This window comes from Euprymna scolopes, chromosome 3, assembly GCF_053919585.1.
Source record: "Euprymna scolopes isolate OS-2025 chromosome 3, ASM5391958v1, whole genome shotgun sequence".
In the NCBI taxonomy this organism is placed as follows: Eukaryota; Metazoa; Mollusca; class Cephalopoda; order Sepiida; family Sepiolidae; genus Euprymna; species Euprymna scolopes.
In genome coordinates, this window is record NC_136484.1 from 47,974,626 (window position 1) to 47,996,206 (window position 21,581).

General features: G+C 31.9%; 1 protein-coding gene across 5 annotated transcripts in view; it reads right to left on the reverse strand.

The window, feature by feature from the left end:
- The window catches only part of LOC145254755 (proton-coupled zinc antiporter SLC30A9, mitochondrial-like), a 134,671-nt gene that overhangs the window by 56,377 nt on the left and 56,713 nt on the right, over window positions 1-21,581 (reverse strand). For all 5 annotated transcript variants that reach the window (XM_080113511.1, XM_080113503.1, XM_080113532.1 and 2 more), the window contains 5 exons: window positions 20,052-20,144; window positions 16,501-16,586; window positions 9,509-9,609; window positions 5,104-5,168; window positions 1,575-1,677 (listed from right to left, as the gene is read on the reverse strand). In XM_080113511.1, the coding sequence (XP_079969637.1) occupies window positions 1,575-1,677; window positions 5,104-5,168; window positions 9,509-9,609; window positions 16,501-16,586; window positions 20,052-20,144 (448 nt within the window). The remainder of the gene's footprint in view (window positions 1-1,574; window positions 1,678-5,103; window positions 5,169-9,508; window positions 9,610-16,500; window positions 16,587-20,051; window positions 20,145-21,581) is intronic.

The following is a 21,581-nucleotide window of genomic DNA, read 5'->3' on the forward strand; positions in this document are numbered from 1 at the left end:
ATCATTAAACAAAACAATTTCTTGTTTTATCAAATATTTCTACCATATGTTTTTTTAGAGAATGAATGTTTTCTGTTATAGACTGATAGACACCATTTAATGGCAGAATGAACCAAACAAAAAAAAACAAAAAAACTATTAATAATGTATATTTGTTATGAGAAATAAAATATAAAGTCGTTTCCCAATCTTGTATTTGAGTAGTGAAAATCAATGTTAAAGATTATAAAAATGGAAAAGTTAGTTGGAAAGAAAGCACTGTTGGGAAACGCGTTGGCAGACATATCATCCAACATCCAAAATGAATTATTAAAAGACATTGTAACCACCTTTTAAACCAGTATAAATGTGAACTGGAGTCTATAAAGGTACTTTATGATTTGTTTGAGGTAGCAAAACTAAGTAGCACCAGAACAGAAACACTCTAGCAAGCATAAAAGACAACTATCTTCAACTTTTGACACCAATTAAATGGTGTAAATTCAAGAGGAAAGAAAATTTACAAATAAGGAAGATATTGTAGAGTGATACACATCCCTTTTTACCAGAATGAACCAAGTCTTAAAAGGACTAGAAATATTGTGTTATCAAGAAAGAAAATAATAAAAATAAGGAGTCTCAAAAAATGTCCTCACACTTCAAATGACAGTAAAACCTATACAAAGTGAAATGGAATAGCTTCATATACAGAAAACAAATATAATTGAAGAATTATGTTCACAAATGTTGAAAGTGATAATCATTATTGTGGAGAAAACGCTGATAACAGTTATTCTCCCTTTGTTTCTCTTGTATTTACTCCGATTGTTCGACTATGTTACACATCTTTTTCTCCTAATATATAAAAGGCAAAATGTGTCTGTATGTGTGTGTATGTCTCACAAAAACTTCCGACAGACGTGTCGGAATGTGACGAAATCTGTATCATTTTAAAGCTTGACATTCATTCCTTCACCTGAGCAGTCTTTTTACAAGGAGGGGTTACTTTTTTTGCCAACATTTTCACAAGTCATCATCTCCTTCTGATTGACTAAGCTTAATTTCAACGCTCTCGACTTCCACTTGTGCCATGGATGCATCGGCTAAGACATTAATTTTTTTTTTTTTTTCCTTCTTCGCGTTACGGGTTCGAGCCTGCCTGCTACCACTTTTTTTTTTTTAACAACACTTCTCTCCACCCAAACTGTCTATTGTTGTTTTGATTCTTTTTTTTTTTTTTTTTTTTATTTCCCCCCCCCCCCCGGGGTTCCTTACTACACCACCTACACACACTCGAGCCACACCAGATACTCTAGTTAGTCTATAATATAAAGGGCAAATGTCTGTATGTAGGTCTTGCTAAAACATGAAAAATACTCAACAAACCCTTACAAAGTTGGTATTTTTTTTTATTGACATAAAACCAGGAAAATAATATCTAAAATTTAGAAAAAAAAAGATTCATTCTTTGGAGGTGAAATAACTATTTATATCATAAATAAAAAGAAAAAATGTTTTTACTTTATGAATTGAAATTAAAGAATTTCTTCAAAAATGTTTATAGTTAAAAATTTTTTTGATCTGTATCAACATACCTGATTTAATGTATCAGCCAATGAATGTATGCATTCAGCAAACATACTATGAGATCCTGTATATAACCATGCGACGAGCTTTACTGCAGTATTTATTGCATTGCTGTAACAAAAAGAAAAATGATGAAATGCAAGACCATAACAATTATAATTGAATTAGAAAGTTTTCTTTTTTACCGCTTCAAGAATTTATCAATATAAAATAATGATGCAGTTCTGAAAAGAAAATTTTGAAAATGTTGATTTCCTTATTTTGTTTTAGTTTTTTTCATTTGTGATCTAATAACTTGGCACAAATGGACATCATGAAACAATCATCATATTCAGTTTAGCATCTGTTTAACATGTTGGCATGTATTGAACATTGCTTGAACAACCTTCACTAACGACTCATTTAGCCCTAGTTTACACAAAAGCCACCAGACAACTTCTTTTGGCATTCTGTGAAAACTTTTTTCTAGATCTACAAAAGCAAAATACAGTTTCTTATTATTAAGATACTTTTCTCACATTTCCTGCATACTAAGCTGGCTTTTTATTTGCTGCTCGATTATTATCTCAATCACTTTTAGGACATGATCCATTAAGTTTCTTTAATTACCTCTATTGGGTGCTTCCTCTTTATCCTTGTAATAATTTGGGATAACCTCTTTATGATCCGATTTGTCAAGTTTGTAATCATCTCAATGCTTGTTTCACCTGAAAATCTTCAACATTTTTGCAACAATGCCTGAAAGTTCTACAACCTTGCCTTTCTTCATCTAAAAGCTTCCCACCTTTTTTTCTCAATTTTTATAACAGGATTGGATAACGCTTCTGCAACTTCTACATTTTCACAGTTCCATGAAAACTCATTATTCAACAATTTATCATAATGGCTTTTCCAAGCATTCATCTTGTCCTGTTCATTTGTTGATAACACTCCATATATCTTTGCTATCTGTTTAGCTATACTGAATAGCTCATTCTTTTGGTCATTCCTTTATAATATATCCCGAAACTCGACTTCCTCAATCTTATTAACTTTGTATATTGTTCCCTTTTTACCTCTAGATACACATCCTTATTCAAATCTTACCTACCGACTCCTTTGTTTACACTTTCCTTTGATGCATTTCTAATTTCTCATTCCACGACAATATCACTCGATACCTTGAGGCTTTTTCATCCACCCACAAGTCTGGTCTTTTATATCCAACAGTATATCTTTCAGCATCTTCCATTATTCTTACATACATCCTGTAGTGGATCTAACAGCCCAACTGTTTCATCACTTTGTCTCTAAACTTGTGTTTCACATATTCTTCTCTTTCTCCTGCCGATAAACTTTCTTTTTCTTCATGAGCTTTCTCCAGCATGAAATTGCAAATAACCAATTTCAAAATTGCTTCACCAAGTATTACTTTCACTTAAAAGCTTTCTGTCTTTTTTTCTTCTAAACAGCAGATTATTTATTTGAGTCTTTGCTGTACCAGACTTATATGTAATGAGATGGTTTTCTTTTTTCTTAAAAAAAGGTGTTAGCAACCAACATGTCCATTGTAAAACTAAATTCTTTCTCCTTCTGTATTCCTATCACCATATCCATGACAAAGCCAAAAAAAAAAAAAAAAATGATTCTGATAATGAGATTACAGTATTTTGAAGATCCATGGCTTTGGTCTTCTTGTCTAGAAGGAATGGTGGAAGAGGGCAGAAAAAGAGGTACACTATCAAGAAGAGTAGAAAACTGATTTTGGGTTTCAACCTTTCATAATTCTCACTTCCCTTATTTTCTCCTTTATTTCTCATAAACAATTTTTCTAACAAAGAGGGAAGAATTGTTTTCTGGGTCAGAAGCTATTCATTTAACACTTATTAACATTTATTCATTCAATGTTGGCTAATTTTTGACCCCAAAATACATTTTTTAAACTCGTTAAATCAAATGTTTTCATGTTCTATCTACAAAAGTTTGCATAAAAAAATGACATAACTGGTCTCTGGATTTCCAGATTAATCAGTCAGCTAAACAATGTAGTAAAGGTCTTTTGGCTAGATATTACCTACATTAAAAACCACCCTTGTGTCTAATTTTGCCCTCATGGAGATGCAAGTAAATAGTAACAATGTAGTAAGGGACAGGTGGTCTAAGAGACAGTTAAGGCATGATAAATCATATTCTTCATCATGACATAATGAAAGCATGTTCAGCTCACTGTATATAAAGAAATGAGTGCGAGAAAGTTTTGTTTTTTAGATGCGTCTTCTCATTTCTATGAGAAACTTTGTCTGTTAGGCTTAAGTTGTAAATACAATTTTCAATGTTAAATGTATCGTTTGAATGGGTGCATCTTATAGATTAGCAGGGCTATCTGCTGTTGCCCAGGGCAAAAGAGTAATTAAAACCATCTCTCTACCCATCTATTTCTCTTCCAATATCCTCTCTACTGAAAATAATGTAATTTGTCTATCCTTTATATAATAGATAACATTGGAAATAACTGAAAAACTGACTCCCCACCCCAACTTTGATGAAACCTAACACAGTTGATGTTAAAAAAAAAATATATATATATATATATATATATATATATATAAAAATTATTTTTAATTTTAGATATTCGTCAGGGTAATGCCGGTCAAGAATATATCAACTTTCTGTTTGTTTTGTAGTTTATTATTTTTTTTATTTTAGCTAGACACACACACATGACTGCCATTCATTTAATAGATAGATCCCAGCATCTAGAAGAGGATCTGCCGGTCAGTCAGTTGATTGGTCTACCATATCTAAATTTGAAATAGGATTTTCATGATAAACTGAACAGATTGAATGAACTCATCTTAATATCAGCTATTAAATACTGAATAAGATTTTTTTTTTTTTTTTTTTTTAACTTCTTTAGGAATATTGTTTTCATAAATCACGAAACTTTCTAATCTTTTAGTTAAACGTTGGCATTTATTTTCATGTCAAGTTTTTATTTTTACTCCTATTTTCATTTCACATAAAAGTTAGATAAAGATTTTGAGACAATATATTAAATGAATACTTTTATCTATTGTAATTCTGTTCTTTATCTCATTTCACACCTTTTCCATCATCCAAGAAATGTCTCTCTTGTCCCACATTTTTTTTTTGTTTCCATTTTTTCAGCATGAGATTGGATTAAGTTCAATTCTTTTTTCATCTCTCCCTGCAGTCTTTCCTTCTCACTGCAATGGAATTATCTAACTTTTTTAGTACATTTTTATCTTTCTTTTTTAATTTCCTAACATTAACAATATTATTAACCCTTATTCTCAACTGGACTTTGGGCCTTGATAAACAATGACACACGAGTACATGAAAAAAAAAACTCACAAATGCATTTTATTTTTCCACTTCACTTAATAAATGCATCACTCCTTTCATACTTTTTTTCTTTCATTTCAACATAAAGTCAGGGTTCAATTTCCTTTTTCCAGTACAAAAATACAAGAAAGTTGAAAAGTTACTGTAAATGGCATAAAGGGGAAATCCCGATGCTGCTCCAAAATTACTTACATAAGTATTGCTGACATCACCACACTTCCCGAACCTGTTTTCCAGATTTTTTCTGATGAGATTTCCTGAAATTAAAAAGAAACAGAATTATCAGTGGTTTTTAGTTATGCCATCATTGGTTTAACATCTGTTTAATATGCTACTGGTCCAGGAGACCAGGGTTCAATCGTCGGTTGAGTCATACAAAAGACAAAAAAACATCCTACTTGATAAACACTCAGCATTATAAGGGGAAGAACAAGGGCAAGTGGGAATAAATAGGTGCCCTCCCTTACACCTCGGTGTAACAGCTAATGAAAAGGGAGCACTCGGATTGCCCTCAACTATAGCCGGCCACTTAGCTTTAGTTTATATGCTAGCATGTGGCAGACAGCTTTTAGAAATTCATTTCCAAACTAACCTATATCTGGTCAGGTCTTTATTCCTTTTTCTTAGTCCATTTTTATCACTTTCTCCCATGTTTCCTTGGCATTCCCCTGCCAATCGACCCTGCTACCTCAATTGTTCTACATCTATTAAGCTAAAAACTCTTTCAATATAACCAAAGCAATGAAGTCTACTGTTCTCCCTATATTGTTGAGTTTTAATATTTTTCGATGGTTATCAAATCAAGCCTGTCTTTGAAGACTCACATTACATATCCGTCGTATCATTCTCATCATTTCTTTCCATACAAGACGTATTCTCAATCTTCACTGGTGATCTTCACTTCCATACATCATCACATTGCATGCACATGTCTAATAAACACTCGCTTTGTTCAACAGTGATAATGCACTGCTGGTTATTAATGGCAGAATTTCCCTAAATAATGAACAAAAGCAGGGATGCCTCTTTACAATCATACTGTCATTTAAAAAGAAAATTTTTTTAAATAAAAAAATTTAAAAAAAAACTGAAATGTTTTTTTTTTTTAAATACATGCATCAACTAAAAGTCAGATAGTATTAAAAAGTGTTTATATATATATATATATATATATATATATATATATATATATATATATATATAAACATATATATATATGTTTCGGGGCCGTACCAAGGTGGAGACTAACCTTAATATCGTTTTAGAAAAAAAAATCAACAAAATCTACGTAAATATATAAATGATAAAAACTAAACAGTAAATCGTCTATGGCATCATAGCATAATGGATTAAGATACTGGACTGAACTACATAAGGTCCAGGTTCGAGTCCTAATAACAAACTACGCTGAAAGGGGGTAGGGCCCCGAAACATGCATGTACATAGATTACTGTTTTAAAAAATAAATAAATAAAATATTTGTTTACGTCCAAAATAAAAAATGGGCAATTTTTAAAAAATATCCGATCTCCAACGTGGAGACTAACCTTAATATCGTTTAAAAAAAAAAAAAAAAAAAAAAAAAAATCTACATATATATATATATATATAATGTTTAGTTATTATATGATAGTGTAGCACTCAAATTTATCTCTAAAAGAAATAACTAGTTCTGACACCAGAAGGTGTTGTACTCTGGTCCTCTCATGTGATCATGAATCAGAAACAAAACTAAGATTTTCTGCCACGACTTTACAGTTGAATAAACATGTGTCCAACATCTATGCTTTTCACCATGGTTAACATACTATGTCCATAGAAAACTTATTCTTGATCCTGCAACAAGAACTTTTATTAATCATGGGCAAAACCAAAACAAACTTTGTTTATAACATCTACTTGTGAGACATTACTATAGAAAAATATGCAAGCACATTTTGTACAGCACGCATTTTTTTTGTCTAAACTTTTACAACACATGCATTTAATATTGTATATGATTTCTTGTTCCATGCTCACATAATTATGTTTTTATATCTGGTCACCAAATTCATTTATTTAGGGCATAAACGGACTTTCTTCAGTGATCACAAGACAACATTGAAATACAGAATCGGGCTGGGTTGGACGGCTTTCCAAAAACACAGCACCATTCTAAAATCAAAAAGGGTGCCGATAACTGTTAAAGTAAAAGTTTATTTAATTTATATCCTCCCAGTAGTTTTGTATGGCCTTGGTTGTATCACATGGATTAAACAACTAGCCAATCGCATTGTGGCATTTCAAAACCCTTCTATTTGATAAAATCAAAAAGTAAAACCCTTAAACTTTTTGACCATGTCAAATGATCAACCACTGGCCTGTCCAAGTTATGCTTTGAGGGTATGTTAGAAGGCAAAAAAATGCAGAGGAAAGCCAAGGAGATGTTGGAAAGAAAATGTTTTTGATTGGACATTGCTCAACAGTTGGGCATCCATCAATCAACTTGATGGATTGGAACTGGAATGGTGAAAACTAAGTTACATGGGTTCGCAATCCGCACCAAGTGGAAGATGCGACTGATGATCGGGTCTATAATTATAGTTGTAACATTGGCATTTATTACTAAACATTGAATGTTATTGTTAATGAGCATTCCTTTATAACACTTATTTTCAGATTATGTGTGGAGTATCAAGAAAACAAGTAATTATTACCACGTGGAGAGATTTTAAAAAATCTAAAAAATAATTTTTGTGCTTGTGCAGTATAACCGAATGTTGAACAAATGCATTCAAGTAAAAACACTATAACATGCTGAAATTAGCATAAATTCTAAAAATTATGAAAAAATGATTTAGTAGATGCGGTAGATCTATTTTTCACAAAAAAACCCATAGACACTAGCAGTCAGACATTTTCTATTTTTTCAATGCTGGATTTCAAGGAAAGCAAAGGAAATAAGTCAGTTTGTCATACAGAATTGGCTACACAACTAGTTTTACATATGATAAAACATATGATGAATCTCAATCATTCGATAAATTCTATTTTTACTTACAAGTATTTTTCTACTGGATCATTTTTTAGAATTTACACCAATTTCAGCAGGACACACATTTGTTTTGAAATTCCATTATACTGTACAAGCACCTAATTTTTTTTTCATGTTCGTCAAGGGTAAAGCTATGTTTACATAGTAAAGTTACAAACTAATAAAACGTTACCAACATAAATCTAAAATTATTTGTCTCCTCTGTCTGTAGATGACTGCAGGTTGACTGAGAAACAGAACTTCTCATTGGATGATAGGTTTTCTCTTGGCCAATAGTCAGCTTTTCCTTGCTGTGCCTCTTCTCCTTCCAATTTATTGTTGATGACCACTGACCAGTTCCTCCAGCTTTTTGTGTTTAAGAAGCATGTCAGGAAGTTTGCATTGCAGGAGTCCTTGAATCTATTATGGAGGTGTACACAGGGTCTCTAGCGAATCAGAAGCTGCTCCTTGAAAGAGATGGTTAACTCTTCCTGATCACATGATCAAACAAAGTTAGTATTGAAAGATGTTCATACTCAAATTATTTCCAATATTTCAACACTTGTTTTTGGAGAAGACAAGTCATGATAGTAATTGTCTGTATTTTTGAGATGAGGTGTTTTCATTGATTGAGATTGTCAGACTGACTTCCTCATCTTGGTTGTTATAGACAACATTTCGGCCGTTTTGCACTCCGGCCTTCATAAGGTGTTTTGTATCGAACTGGGGAACCGTTTGTTAGGAGTCTAGAACCCAACCCTATATTATTATTATGGGGGTATTGTGTTCGGACTTCAGCTAGGCTCTGGGACATAGTTGCTGATTCTCTGTTTTGAATGTTACTTTTCACTGTCTTCATTCAGGATTGAACTCAGCACCTTTGGGTAACTGTAAACTTTGATACAACGTCTAGGACCACTCGGCCATATGTAAAGTGAAAAGTAACATTCAAAACAGAGAATCAGCAACTATGTCCCAGAGCCTAGCTGGAGTCTGAACACGGTACCCCCGTAATAATAATAAAGGGTTGGGTTCGAGACTCCTAACAAACGGTTCCCCAGTTCGATACAAAACACCTGATGAAGGTCAGAGGGCAAAACGGCCGAAACGTTGTGTCTATAACAACCAAGATAGGGAAGTCAGTCCACAAGTCATGATAGTAAAAGCATAACTACTGTTGTAAGCTAATTAGCAGATGTACACGTTTGATTTTCTTTTGGAAACAATCTTTTGGTTAGGAACAAAGTGTAGTATCTGTTCTGATACTAAACTTCACCTTTTCTGTTCTCAGTCAGTGGAGGAGATATATTTTATTACTGCAGAAATTTTTATTTTTGTTCCTATCCAGAGTGACCCTTTTTTGGGAAGCTGGATTTTCCCCACATTAAAAACTGACCTTGTGTCCAACTCTGCCCTCGTAGGGAGGCCAGTAAATAAGAACAATATATCTAAACACACACAAAACACAGAAAACAGGCACTAAATTAAATGATCTTTTTAAAAAATGATGGTCCATAAAGATACCAAAACATGAATTTTATATAAAGTAGACAATTTTTTTTTTTTTTTTTATGGAAAAATTACCTCTTGCTGTTCCTGCTCTTCAGATAATTCAAATTTCTTTAAAACTTCTCCAGTCTGTTGTTTATGTTGTTCTATGGCAGCTTTTAATTGAAAAAGATCCACTAAAGAGAGAGAAATAAAGATAAAAATATAGATTGCAAAGTAAAACATTAATATATAAAATGTTTGTTTGTTTGCTTAACCAGCATATCAATCTTCTTGGGGTCATTTAATGCTGTATTCAAGATTTAAATTTTTTATACTTTTAGAGTCGATTTTTGCTGGGTATATTCAGGCAATGTTTTAGTATAGTTGGTTATTTGATGGTATTTATATTTTATTGTAAAGATTTGCTCTTTTTAAGAAATTTAGAATGGTTTTAGGATTTTTTTTTTTTTTCAAAGAGTTCTTTTAAGTTTGTGGCCTTGTAGTAGTGTTGATTAATTTGTATTGAGGTCATAGCAATCAGATAAAACGCAAATGACTAATATATAAAATGTATTGTAAATTATATTCTTACATCTCCTGAATAAACTCGGTCTTTCTATCGCTAGACACAATGGATTATTTAATTCCTTATCCTTCTTACTATATATTGGTTTATGAATAAAATTTTACCAATAGTATGCTGATCTAGTGTTGGTGTCTCAGTACAATTTTAATCACCAACAAATAGAACATAACAGAATCAATACCTACATGGTAACAAATACCTACTATAATCAATAAATACTTCAGTTTTATCTTTGTATTTCCATATAAAGATATGGCAAGCAAAACTGTAATCCACTGTCTGAACTATTTGCTGTATTTGTCATGCCCAATATGCTCTAGAGAGAGAAAATTACTTTCTCTCAGAAAGAAACTACTAACTACCTACATAGAAAAAAACGTGTGACTTTGAAAGCATGTAGATATTACCCAAATTGAGAAACTAAATTGAACACTATGAAAGGCCATACAAATAATTGAATTCTCGCAACATGGGGCCATCCTGTTAGAAAATTTTTCTACCAGATTCTCTACATTCTATTTGATTGTTACTTTACTAGGTATGAATGTGACCCATGATAAACTATTTAAGTATAGCTGTAAGTCTACTTCTGATACTTCAATTCTTCATGGGGAAAACGAGTCCAAGTATATATCAAAAATCACATCAAGTCTAATTTACTAAAAATCAATCCTCTCTATGCTCATCTATGTCTATATTCTGATCTCAAAACTATCGTCAACATACAAGACTTAGTTGCTAAATCAATTAATGAAGATGATAATCCTATGTCCAGTAGATGTCTGCACACCACCTGTTAGAATACCAGAAAGTCCTAATAGTAATAAGGAAAATACAAAACTATCCTCCTCACCATTATTGTTGTTACATTTGTAGCAGCTAAATAATTAAGACCCATTTCTGTTTGAATTTGCATGCTATCACTCATCGAGTGATACATTTGGGGATTAGAACACTGTGCATGTGTGACCTTCTTCCATTTCTGGCCAAACTATTTTGCGCCCATTCATGAACATTTTCTTTGGAGACGTTGCCGAGAAAAGTCATATACAACTCTTTGTGATGATTTCAAAAGATCATATTTGTCTATCTAATAATACGTTCAGACTCAAATCCACAAAAAGAATTGCAATCCAAAATAATAAAAAGACGTCACATGCATTTGAAACTGCGAAAAAATAGACTTCTGAACAAGTGTGTCATACAAGAATACCTTGGGAACATTTTCCATTTATCCTTGTAAATAAATAATTTTAAATATATTTCATTCGTGTTTTCCAATTCTTGCTACCATACACTAAAAATATAACATCTTGTATTTTATAATGGTACTGTGAGACGAGATAGAACTCTTGAACTTAATTCCCATTTTATTAGTACATACATACCAGCCAAATGAATCTGTCATTTTTGTGTCTCTATAATTCTTTCCAGACAATATTTTGCATTGAATAAAGTTGATTTAAATTGTATATAAGACTCGTGGAGGTGCCGGGCATTGCCCAGGTGTTTGGAGGTATGTGTTGAGCAAAAGAAAAAAAGTAGGAGGCAGGCAGGCTCGAACCCGTGACTAACGCGAAGGCGGAAAAGAAAGTGAAAGAAAAGCCGACATCTTACCGCTACGCTATGACATCAAAGGAAGTGAAAAGTGTTCAAATTTAGTGATGTCAATCAAAAAGTTGACTTGCAGAAATGAACATCTGGCTTTCTGCAGTTTTATTTGTTTTCCAACGATGTTGGGGAAAACCAGCTCGCCACAAGGGGAGCTCTGGCAGTGTCCATTTGAATAGCAATTGTCTGATATGAAGGGTTTCTGGACGCCCCGGCCGGAAGGCCAGGCAGTTTGATTTGCTTCAATCAGTTTCACTTTATACGAGAAAGAGAAACAAACACAGGAACCAGGGACTTTTTTTAAAAGTTAATAAAAATAAATGTAGAGACGACATCCGTTCGTGAATCGTAGATATTATAATCTAGGAAGTATAAGGAAAGTTCTAAATAAATGTAACATAGTCAAGAACCCCACGAAAAAAGTCTTTCGTGGACATACAAAAACGCACACAGCCGTTTTGCCTTTTATATATATATAGATGTTTGTTCTTTCAGCAAAAAAATTTGGTGATACCTTTTTCTTCATTTCAAACAAAGCCATTCAGATGTATACAGATGCAGCAATTCTACTAAAAAGAAACGGTTATCTGCAACACACTCACTCATCCCAACTCTACATGTGCATTTATGATTAAAACCTTTACCAACTGTGTGCTGATCTTTATTTTGCTGTCTCAGTACTAAATCCATTTCCAGTTTTGTTTATTTTTAAGTTATATTTTTTAAGTTAGAGATTCTTTGGGGAGGGGGGGGGGACAGAAATTCAATTATTAATATAGAATTCTTTTAGCAAATGTCTATTAGGAAGCAATCTTTAAAAATAAATAAATAAATAAATTGAAACGGTTTTCAAGTGCAAGGGAGATAACTCAATAAAGAATAAGGGCAGTAATTGGTAATATTTCAAATAAAGTGAATATTGTCTTTCTCTCTACCTCACACCCACAATGTAACAAGATCAGTTTAATGTATGAAACTGATCGCCTTTAAAAAGTTAAGGTTTTTATTTTTAATTCCTTGTCCCTTCAGTATCCTCGACCTCCAATTTAAGCTAAGATGCTTACATTTTAATCTGTCTCTCGTCATCAAATGCAATTTATATTTATAATTACATTAAATGAACAATTATTTAATTAAATAACAGCAATTAAGAAAATTAATACAAAAAGAAAATGTTCAAGTTTAGATTTTGGTTATTAAATGTGCATAATTAGAAACGACTAGCAAAATACTTCCTTAACTTTTAATAATAGATCAAGGGAGATAAATTACTTATGAAAACATTTTAAAAGTCTTTAAATTAAAAAAAAATAAAATACTTGTAATTATCTCCCTGGCCAAAGTTTCAAAAGTATAGCAGAAAGAAATAGAAAGCATGTAAAATCACGTCTTTAAAATATTATATATCGGGATATTAAAAAAAACAAACTAAATGATATTGTTTAAACTAATTAAGAACAAAATATAAGTGCAAGTAAAACTCATATCTGGACTTGATTAAGAGTACAGATATGAAAAGTTGGTGAAAACGTTCTATTATAAGGAATTATGTAAAAAATTAGAATAAACATCAAAATGAAATTAAACATTTTTTTCATTATTTTGCATTAAAAGACTCCATGTTGAACACAAAATTAAACAAAATAACATAATTTGGTTCTTATCCAGAATTCTATCTAATTAAAAATACAAAAATACAGAAAATCTTTGATGTACTTACCCTTCAAGGAACAAAAATGTCATATTCCAAACATTACGTAAATTGATAAAGTTTTTTTAATACTGAGAAAAAATTTTTTTACGATTTTTAGCCATTAATAGCATATTGTAGCCATTACAAGACTGAATTTAAAAGCTCGATAATTTGAATGGAGTTGTCTCCCTTGATTAAATATGGCAACTCCAGGCACATAGTTCTCGTTTAGTCATAAAATTTGATTTTCTTGATTTAAAAAAACTACATCAATTTATGTAATTTTTGGAATATGACATTTCCATTCAGTGATGGGTATGTACATCAGAGATTTTTCCGTATTCTTTACTTTTTTTTTTTTTTTTTTCAATTAGGTTGATTTCTCGATTTGCATCCATCATTTTAATCGTAAATAAATCCTTTGAATATTTCAATCTAACAAGGTATGCAATTTAAATAGATTCTTAATTGTCTTTAATCATTGATTTTTTTTCTAATATCATCAATTTCTTCATTTTATCTTGACCTTTTTTGTTTGTTTCTTATTTAATGAGAAACAATGTTTGCACCTTGCAATCGTCATGGTTAAAATTTTTGTCCCCCCCCCCCCCCCAAACTGACATCTTTTTTAATAGCATCTTTTATGTCAGTCAAAGTTTCCTCACTGGTTTTTTTTTTATTTCTTCAATGTCACTTAATTCTAAATAAACAAAAGAAATCGTCTTGATATCATAACATGAAGAGTTTTGCTCTACTTCAAAGATGATTATTTCTTAAAATGATAAAACTTTAAATATAAAGGATTGTTTGGATTAATTTTCTTGTCTTATTCTCACTGTGAGAATAACACCTCAGATATAACACCTCAAATAATACATATCAAAAATTTAGAAGTATAAAGGATTTTAATGGTGATTTCGCTAGAGTTTCTTCAATAAATGTTTTAAAAAGATTTTTCTTCATAATATTGTTACTAAGAATCAAAACAAATGGCAAAGTAATTTCAAAAATGCATTGTGTTTATTCTTCTAATAACTAAAATTATGTTTGGAAGATTTTAAAAGTTGGACATAACATTTAAGTTGGCAAATAGAATCTTATTTATCTTTAACAATTCTGTAAAATTTACTTGGATAAAGGGCAAAATAGTAAAAATAACAATTGATGGACTTTTTTCCATTTGTTAGGATTGCTTTTTTTTTTTTTATTGGTTGACTTAGTCATGTGGTCACTAATGTAAAAGGATATTTTCTCTTTTCCTGACTTTCCCAAAACATTTGTTAGTACACTGCTCCTGTCTGGTTTTGGTATTAAAGAATATCCAAATGTGTTATAGAGTTTTATATGGCCAAACCACAAGAGAAACTTAGTGCATAAGGCATCTGTAATGTCACCATAAGTTTTCTGATTAAGCAAAATTTGATGGAATCTTTTTTTCTTTTTTTTTAACAATTTGCAGCTGCACATCTAGCTGACCCTGACACAAGTATAACACAGTAACTGTTGTAAATCAGAAATGTTTAAGTAGTTGCTAAAGTTGAGGAATAGGATAAGTGGAAAAATAAACAATAGAAAGGGCTGCGAAAGAGATTCCAGAGTGGTGATATTGGGTCAGAGATTAGCACCTTGTCCAAAGCAGTTTAGTGTCGTGTCGAGGACAGATTCTGGTACTCATGCATAATACTAACAATACAAAAATAATGTTACTCAAAAAAAAAAAAAAAAGCATGGAGAGGGAACAACTTTTCACAATTCGGTACTTTCGCCTAACAATTTAATAAACAAAAGATACTATAAAAATTGAATTTAACTTGAAAATAATACCTAAAAAATAGCATAGTCGATATTCTGTATAAGTACCGAAATTCTATTTAACCCATAGATATAATCCTGACAGACAACACCATTCTGAGGTCAGAAAGGACCTGAAAGTAATGGTAATTAAAAAGTGACTCCATAATCACTCAATTAGAGCTTTACGATGAGGATTTCCTGAAGGCCATGTAGGCCAATTTGTGTTGTCATGATTATAGCCACATTCAACTAATTTAAGTCATTTAATTATTGTAGAATATTTTTGTTATTTAGGAATATACAATATGTATAGTAAATTTTTTTTTCTCTTTGCCTTTTGGCCAAGATCAAAGTGTAGCACCTGTTCTTCAGATGCTGCATTTCCATTTCTTGTTCTCTTTCGGTGGAGGAGCAGTCCTTCATGACTGAGATGATTTTTTATTTTTGTACCTTTTCTCCGTGTTAAAAAACGACTCTGGTGTCTAACTCTGTCCCGTGGGGAGACATTGTAAATAGGTACAATCATTTTGATTGTGTACTAAAAATTACAAATTTTTATTTTAATTCATGGAATTTTTTGATATTTTTTTAACTTGTAGAAAACTTGTGAAACTTTGGCCACACGTGTCTTTTCTGCTTTTTAAATCCATAAAATGTGATATATTATTGTCAAGTGTTAAGAAACGTTCTAAATATAAACATGCGATGGTGATCTTGAACATTTACCAATCTAAGCACTTTCTGGTTTTGAAACTCATCTGAAGACGCCAATGAAAATGTAAGTCAATACATAAGAATATCTGGAAACTGATTATTTTTATTAAAATGTTTATTTACAGAAATAATTAAAACGGAAAGTAAAATATTTTTTAAATACAATAAATTAAAATAAAGGGAAAATAAAATGAATGTTTGCTCAACATGGTTCAAAATATAGATTTTCTTTTAAATTTTTTAATATAAAAGATTAAATGTAAAAGAAAATGAATGAATGTGTATTTAATTTAGTTAAAAAATACGAATTTTTCACATATGATAAATGAAATAAACATAAAAAGAAAATGCGTATTTGTCCAAATATATTTAAACAACATACATAGATTAAGTAAAGGAACATAATATATTAGGGTTTTAGTTTTACTAACAGGTTTCAAAAGTGGAAGTCGCTTACAATTTAAATTAAAAAACAAAAGATGCAGTGTGCTTGTAAAGGCCCACATGTAGTCTGTGGATTGCATATTTTACATGACCAACCTAATGCATTTAAGACTATATATATGGACATAAAAAATTTTGAAATATATATCATAAATTGTTTTAATCATGCTAGTCAATATCCCTACAAAATTAATTGTCACAAGAATGAAATGCTTCTTTTTTTTCCTTTTCTTAAATACTCACATCGACCAAATCGAGCTCTTTCCATTTGAATGATCTTCTGTTTTTCTTTAACAATATTGTTCATACTCCCCCACTTCTTCAGGGCACTACAGATAAAAAAAAATCATAGACAGATTTCAAAATATAATATAACATGATTAAGATAACGTGAATATTTAATAATTTGTGAATACAAGGTGTTTAGGATAAATCTAATAAGTTATATTCTTTCATTTCAGAAGCATTCAAAGTATTTAATACTAGCAAAGTTCAGGTAAATGTTTCCCGTGTATTATTAGAGGTTTGAAAATTGGAGACCATAGATAACTGGAAAAGACTGGAATATTGGAATAGAGTGACTGGCATGATACTTAATGATACTTTATGCCGAATTGCAAATAAATTCAGAAATTTTAGCTGCAGCTCAATGTTCTTTGAATACATTAAAGGCCATGAGATGTGGGCTACAGAAGTGTGATGGTGATGTGAAAGAACTAGTAGGAAAGATCATAGCAGATGTTCTGTCTGTACAAAAACTTTGAGAAACTCCAAACAAGATGTAGAAAGATTCAGGCATAGCAATGTGAACTTAAGCGATAGAGATGGGCATCAAAATGGTAACTAGAAAGTGTTGAACAAAGATATTCACTGCTCTTGATACAAGAGTCGCAGGGGCCAACTACAGTGATGGCTCAAGAGAACTGCCTGACAAAAGTCAAAAAACTCTTTAACAAAGTCAAACATCCGGTTCAATCAAAAATACTTTGGTTCAGCCACAAATGTGAGAGACGACACAACCAGACGAGAAGACAAAGGAAAAAGCCATGGAAACAATGCTGGGATCAGTGATGTTGTTGAACCGGGAGGTACCACATGGTCATCACAGTTGAACAAAGTATTGAATAACAGTTCCCACAAAGTCTTGCGTGTCATGAAGACCAAATTTCTTCAAACTAATGGTTTTTGGAGGTTTTGTTAGTAAAGGCCAAGTCATGTCTCCCCACATTCCTTCAAAAATAGACTCAGACGAGCTTAATAGTAAAAATATCAAAACATTCATGCCAAACAAATTACATAGAAACATTTACATTTCATTTCAAAGGCAGCCTGATGATTTTCATCAGGAATGAAGCAAACATTCTTTTGTAGCTTATATAAATAAAAAAAAATAAATCAAAATCAAAACAGAAATAAATTGAAAGCGGATAACTTATAAAAAAGTTCATAACAGGGTATCTCGAGATTAACCATCTATTTTGAAATATAAATTAGCATCAAAATAAACGTTTCATTTTGGTATATAAAAAGACTTCCTTCAGTCTTGACAGACTATGAATACCCACAGTAAGGGTGCCTGCACATTAATCTTTTGTGGCAAGAGTTGTGCAATCTCAAACCACACCTCTCCTGAGTCGACATTGTTGAATATCAATGGAAAGTGGAGATACAGAACGACTGGAAACAATTCCGAGATAAGCGGAAAGCACATACAGCGCCTAGAAATCCCAAACGGTTACCCATCCGATACTAGCCAGGCTCTACATTGCTTAACTTCGGTTATCTGACGGGAACCAGTGTGTCAACGTGATTATGCCGTATATTTTTTGGTACATAGCTTATCTCCTTTTACACACATTTAAAAAAAAATTTAGATCTGATCAACAAAGTGATGATTGGTGATTAATCTGATGCTGCTAAGGTAAAAAAAAAAATCTGACTTTACTCATTTTAAAATGAATTGTTTACAAAATTAAATTATGTCGTCCAAAGCAGTACAATTTTGAATAAATACATCTCAAAAAGGTGAAATTCGTTTTGTTTTGGGTTTTTTATTCGAAGAATATGTAGCTGACAATTATTTTTACATAAAGATGGAGAATATTTGTTTTAAAATTAAAAATAGCTACAATTTTAAATGAACAAACATTTAAAGAATATTTAGCTGATAATGATAATTATTTTTACAGAAGTGTCATTTGTTTCTTAATAATATTGACCTTGACAAACATTTATTTGAAAACGAATATTATTAACAATAAATTATAGATTCTACAGTAGGAGGCACTATGGAATTTTGAAAGGGTTCCACTAGTAATGTATGTATATATTAGTTAAAGAAAAAAATTATGCATTTTTAGCAGGCTATATTATATATAGCCTGCTAAAAATGCATAATTTTCAGATTTTTTGTAATTTTCAGATGTAAATTTGTGTTTCTATGAAGGTAGTTCCAAAAGTTTCTATTTTCTTCTATTTTTAACTCAAAAAGTTAAAGAACTATGAATACAAGTAATGCCATTAAGACAAGCAACCTTTTGTTCAGTAAAATTTATTTTTCTACATAGTCACCACCATTCACAATGCACTTTTGCCAGGAATTCAATGATGCATCTCTACTTCTGACGTGCATTTATGACTTTCTTAAAGTCTCGCACCGCAACACAGATGAAACTTTCAGGTCATGAATGCACAAGTTCAGTCATCATAACAATGCAATTTGTAATCCCTCTGATCCATGTGGACAGAATAAAAAATAGGAGGCATTATTTTTGGAATGCCCATTGTATATCCATAGAAGTTTAAAAAATATGCATTTACATCTAAATTCATTTCTCGAGTCATCTGAAGATCTAAAATTGTGTCAAAGAAAGTACTTAGCACTGAATATATGTGCATATAAAAAACTCTGAGCGAGCCAAAAAGTAATACTCACAACCACCAGTATATATATATATATATATATATATATATGAGGGAGAGAGAGAGATAAAATAAACATTACTGTCAATGATATGTATTTTGAATGGAATTTACTTCTGCGATACTATTGATATTCCCCTCTCCCAAGTGTTAGTAAATAGGAGAGAACAGACGAGGGAAATATGACAAAAGAGGGTGAAGTAGGTTTAGTGAGTAACAAAAGTAATAAGGTTGGTGAAAAGGCAGTAGATAGAAACTTTTCACTGAGGTAAACAAAAGAATGTTGACATAGGATTGTTGGTCAGCATGATGCAATGATTGTAAGAAAAGGATAGAACAATGGATGTAGACATTTGGTTGCGGGCATGTTGGGGAGTGGCTAGAAGTTGGAACTGTTTGTGAACAATCTGGAGTTAACAGTAGGAACTGTTTACGCACAACAGAGTAACAGAGTCTAGTAGACAACAGTTGTGCCGACACCATTGAAGGCAGATTGTGGCTTAGACCAGATCAAGGTGAGCTGATGGCAACTGATGGACATGACCTTAACAAAAAATACATACAGACTTTAGCATTTAGAAGATAGTTGCTCCGATGTCCGGTGTCATACACGAACTCAGAGTCCAACGAATATATATGTGAAGTTTGTTTTTTTATAGAGTAGCATTTTGTATTTTTTTTATATATATTTATGAATCTGTGCAAACACTCTCAGCACAATGCATAAGAGACAATGACCTGTCTAGATTAAGAGAAAATAAACAAGAACAAATCCACAGCACAACGTTAGGGTTAGCATCACACTTCAAAATGTAAGTAGTAACAGCAGTATCAATAATAAAAAACAGATAAAACAACTAATGACAACTTACAGTTTTTCAATATCTGATCTTAAAAACATTAAAATAGGCATCTCCTTTCCATAAGGACTCCTTCGTGTGTATTTTGGCAAGACTGAAACATCCCTAAATAAAAATAGAAAGACAGTTTAAAGAAAACAAAAACATCAAATTGTAACACGCTTTATACAAAATTATGAAATCAAAAGAGAAAATGCATGAACAGTGATTTATCTTTTTTTCATAGAAATCACTTCAGACAAAGCATGAAGCCACTTAATGTAATGTACTACTTCAAGGTGAAACACTAGCCAACAAAAAGTTAGATGGATAGACTAATCCAAAATACAACAATTCTTCCTCCTTGATCACAAATATTGCTCATGTAATGTGAAGCCCAAAAGATAGAATAAGGGGAGCAAGAGTTACGAACATATTAATGATTATCTTCACTATTTGTGTTTAATTGCTAGAGATTCAATAATCTATGTATTAACATGTGCAAGAAATTTTTATTTTTTAATACAATTTACTAAAAATATAATGCTATATGGTATAAGTCATTTGTAACATTTTTGACCTTACTACATGGCTCATAATCGTTTTATTCACACACACACACACACACAAAAAAAAACAATGTAGTAGTGTCTTGTTGACATGTAAGTATTGTATTTTTTTTTTTTGTTTTTACAAGAGAGTCACCACGTATTAAGGCCCAAAGGCCATTCAAGGATATGGGTTAATGAGTGTACTGCAATCATCAGGACAACAGCATAGTAATCGTTAGTGGGAATTGAATTTGGTATAACTTGATTATTTAAAGGGACAGCTCAGCAAGAACATGTTTACATTGTACTTGAAGTGTAACACAATAGGTTGAGAAACCCGATTGAGTTACTTGGTTTGCCGTGAGAACATTTCTGGAACTGTTATCACATCCTGGTCATAGCACCATTGTAGCACATATCATTATTTGCACGGGGAGTTGGTTGCTGTCCAGCTCCAGAAACGCCTCCACAATAAACTAAGTAACCCTTCCTGGCAATCAATCATGTTACAGAAAACAAGATATTGTAGTCAGCTGGAAAGCAGGCCAGCAGAACAGAGTTCCACAGGCAGGCAGTTCTAGAAAAAAAAAAAAAAAAAAGCTTTGTTCATGGAATCAATATTTAGATTTAGGCACAGATAGAGAGTGGGGAAAATTATTGATAGTGGTTGTAACTAGATGAGTGTTTTTGTGAAAATTTGGCAATGGGGGGGGCAGAGATTGGAGGTTAGACAATCACTTGCCATTAAAATAACGATAAGCAGACAGGCTAGCAAAGTCTCTTCTGTAGGAAAGACGTTGCAGAGAAGAAAGAAGGGCATCACCTACTAGGTTTCGAAACCAGTTACTCAATGTCTCTGTAGTAGTGGCATGATCTTTTGCTTTTTTTTCTCTTGTTGTGGTTGTAATAAGGTAATAAGGTAAAACACCAACAACCTATTTGCTGACATCATCCTCTTTGGTATTTTATTCTTTTATTATATAACTGTAAATTTACACGTACAAAAATAAAA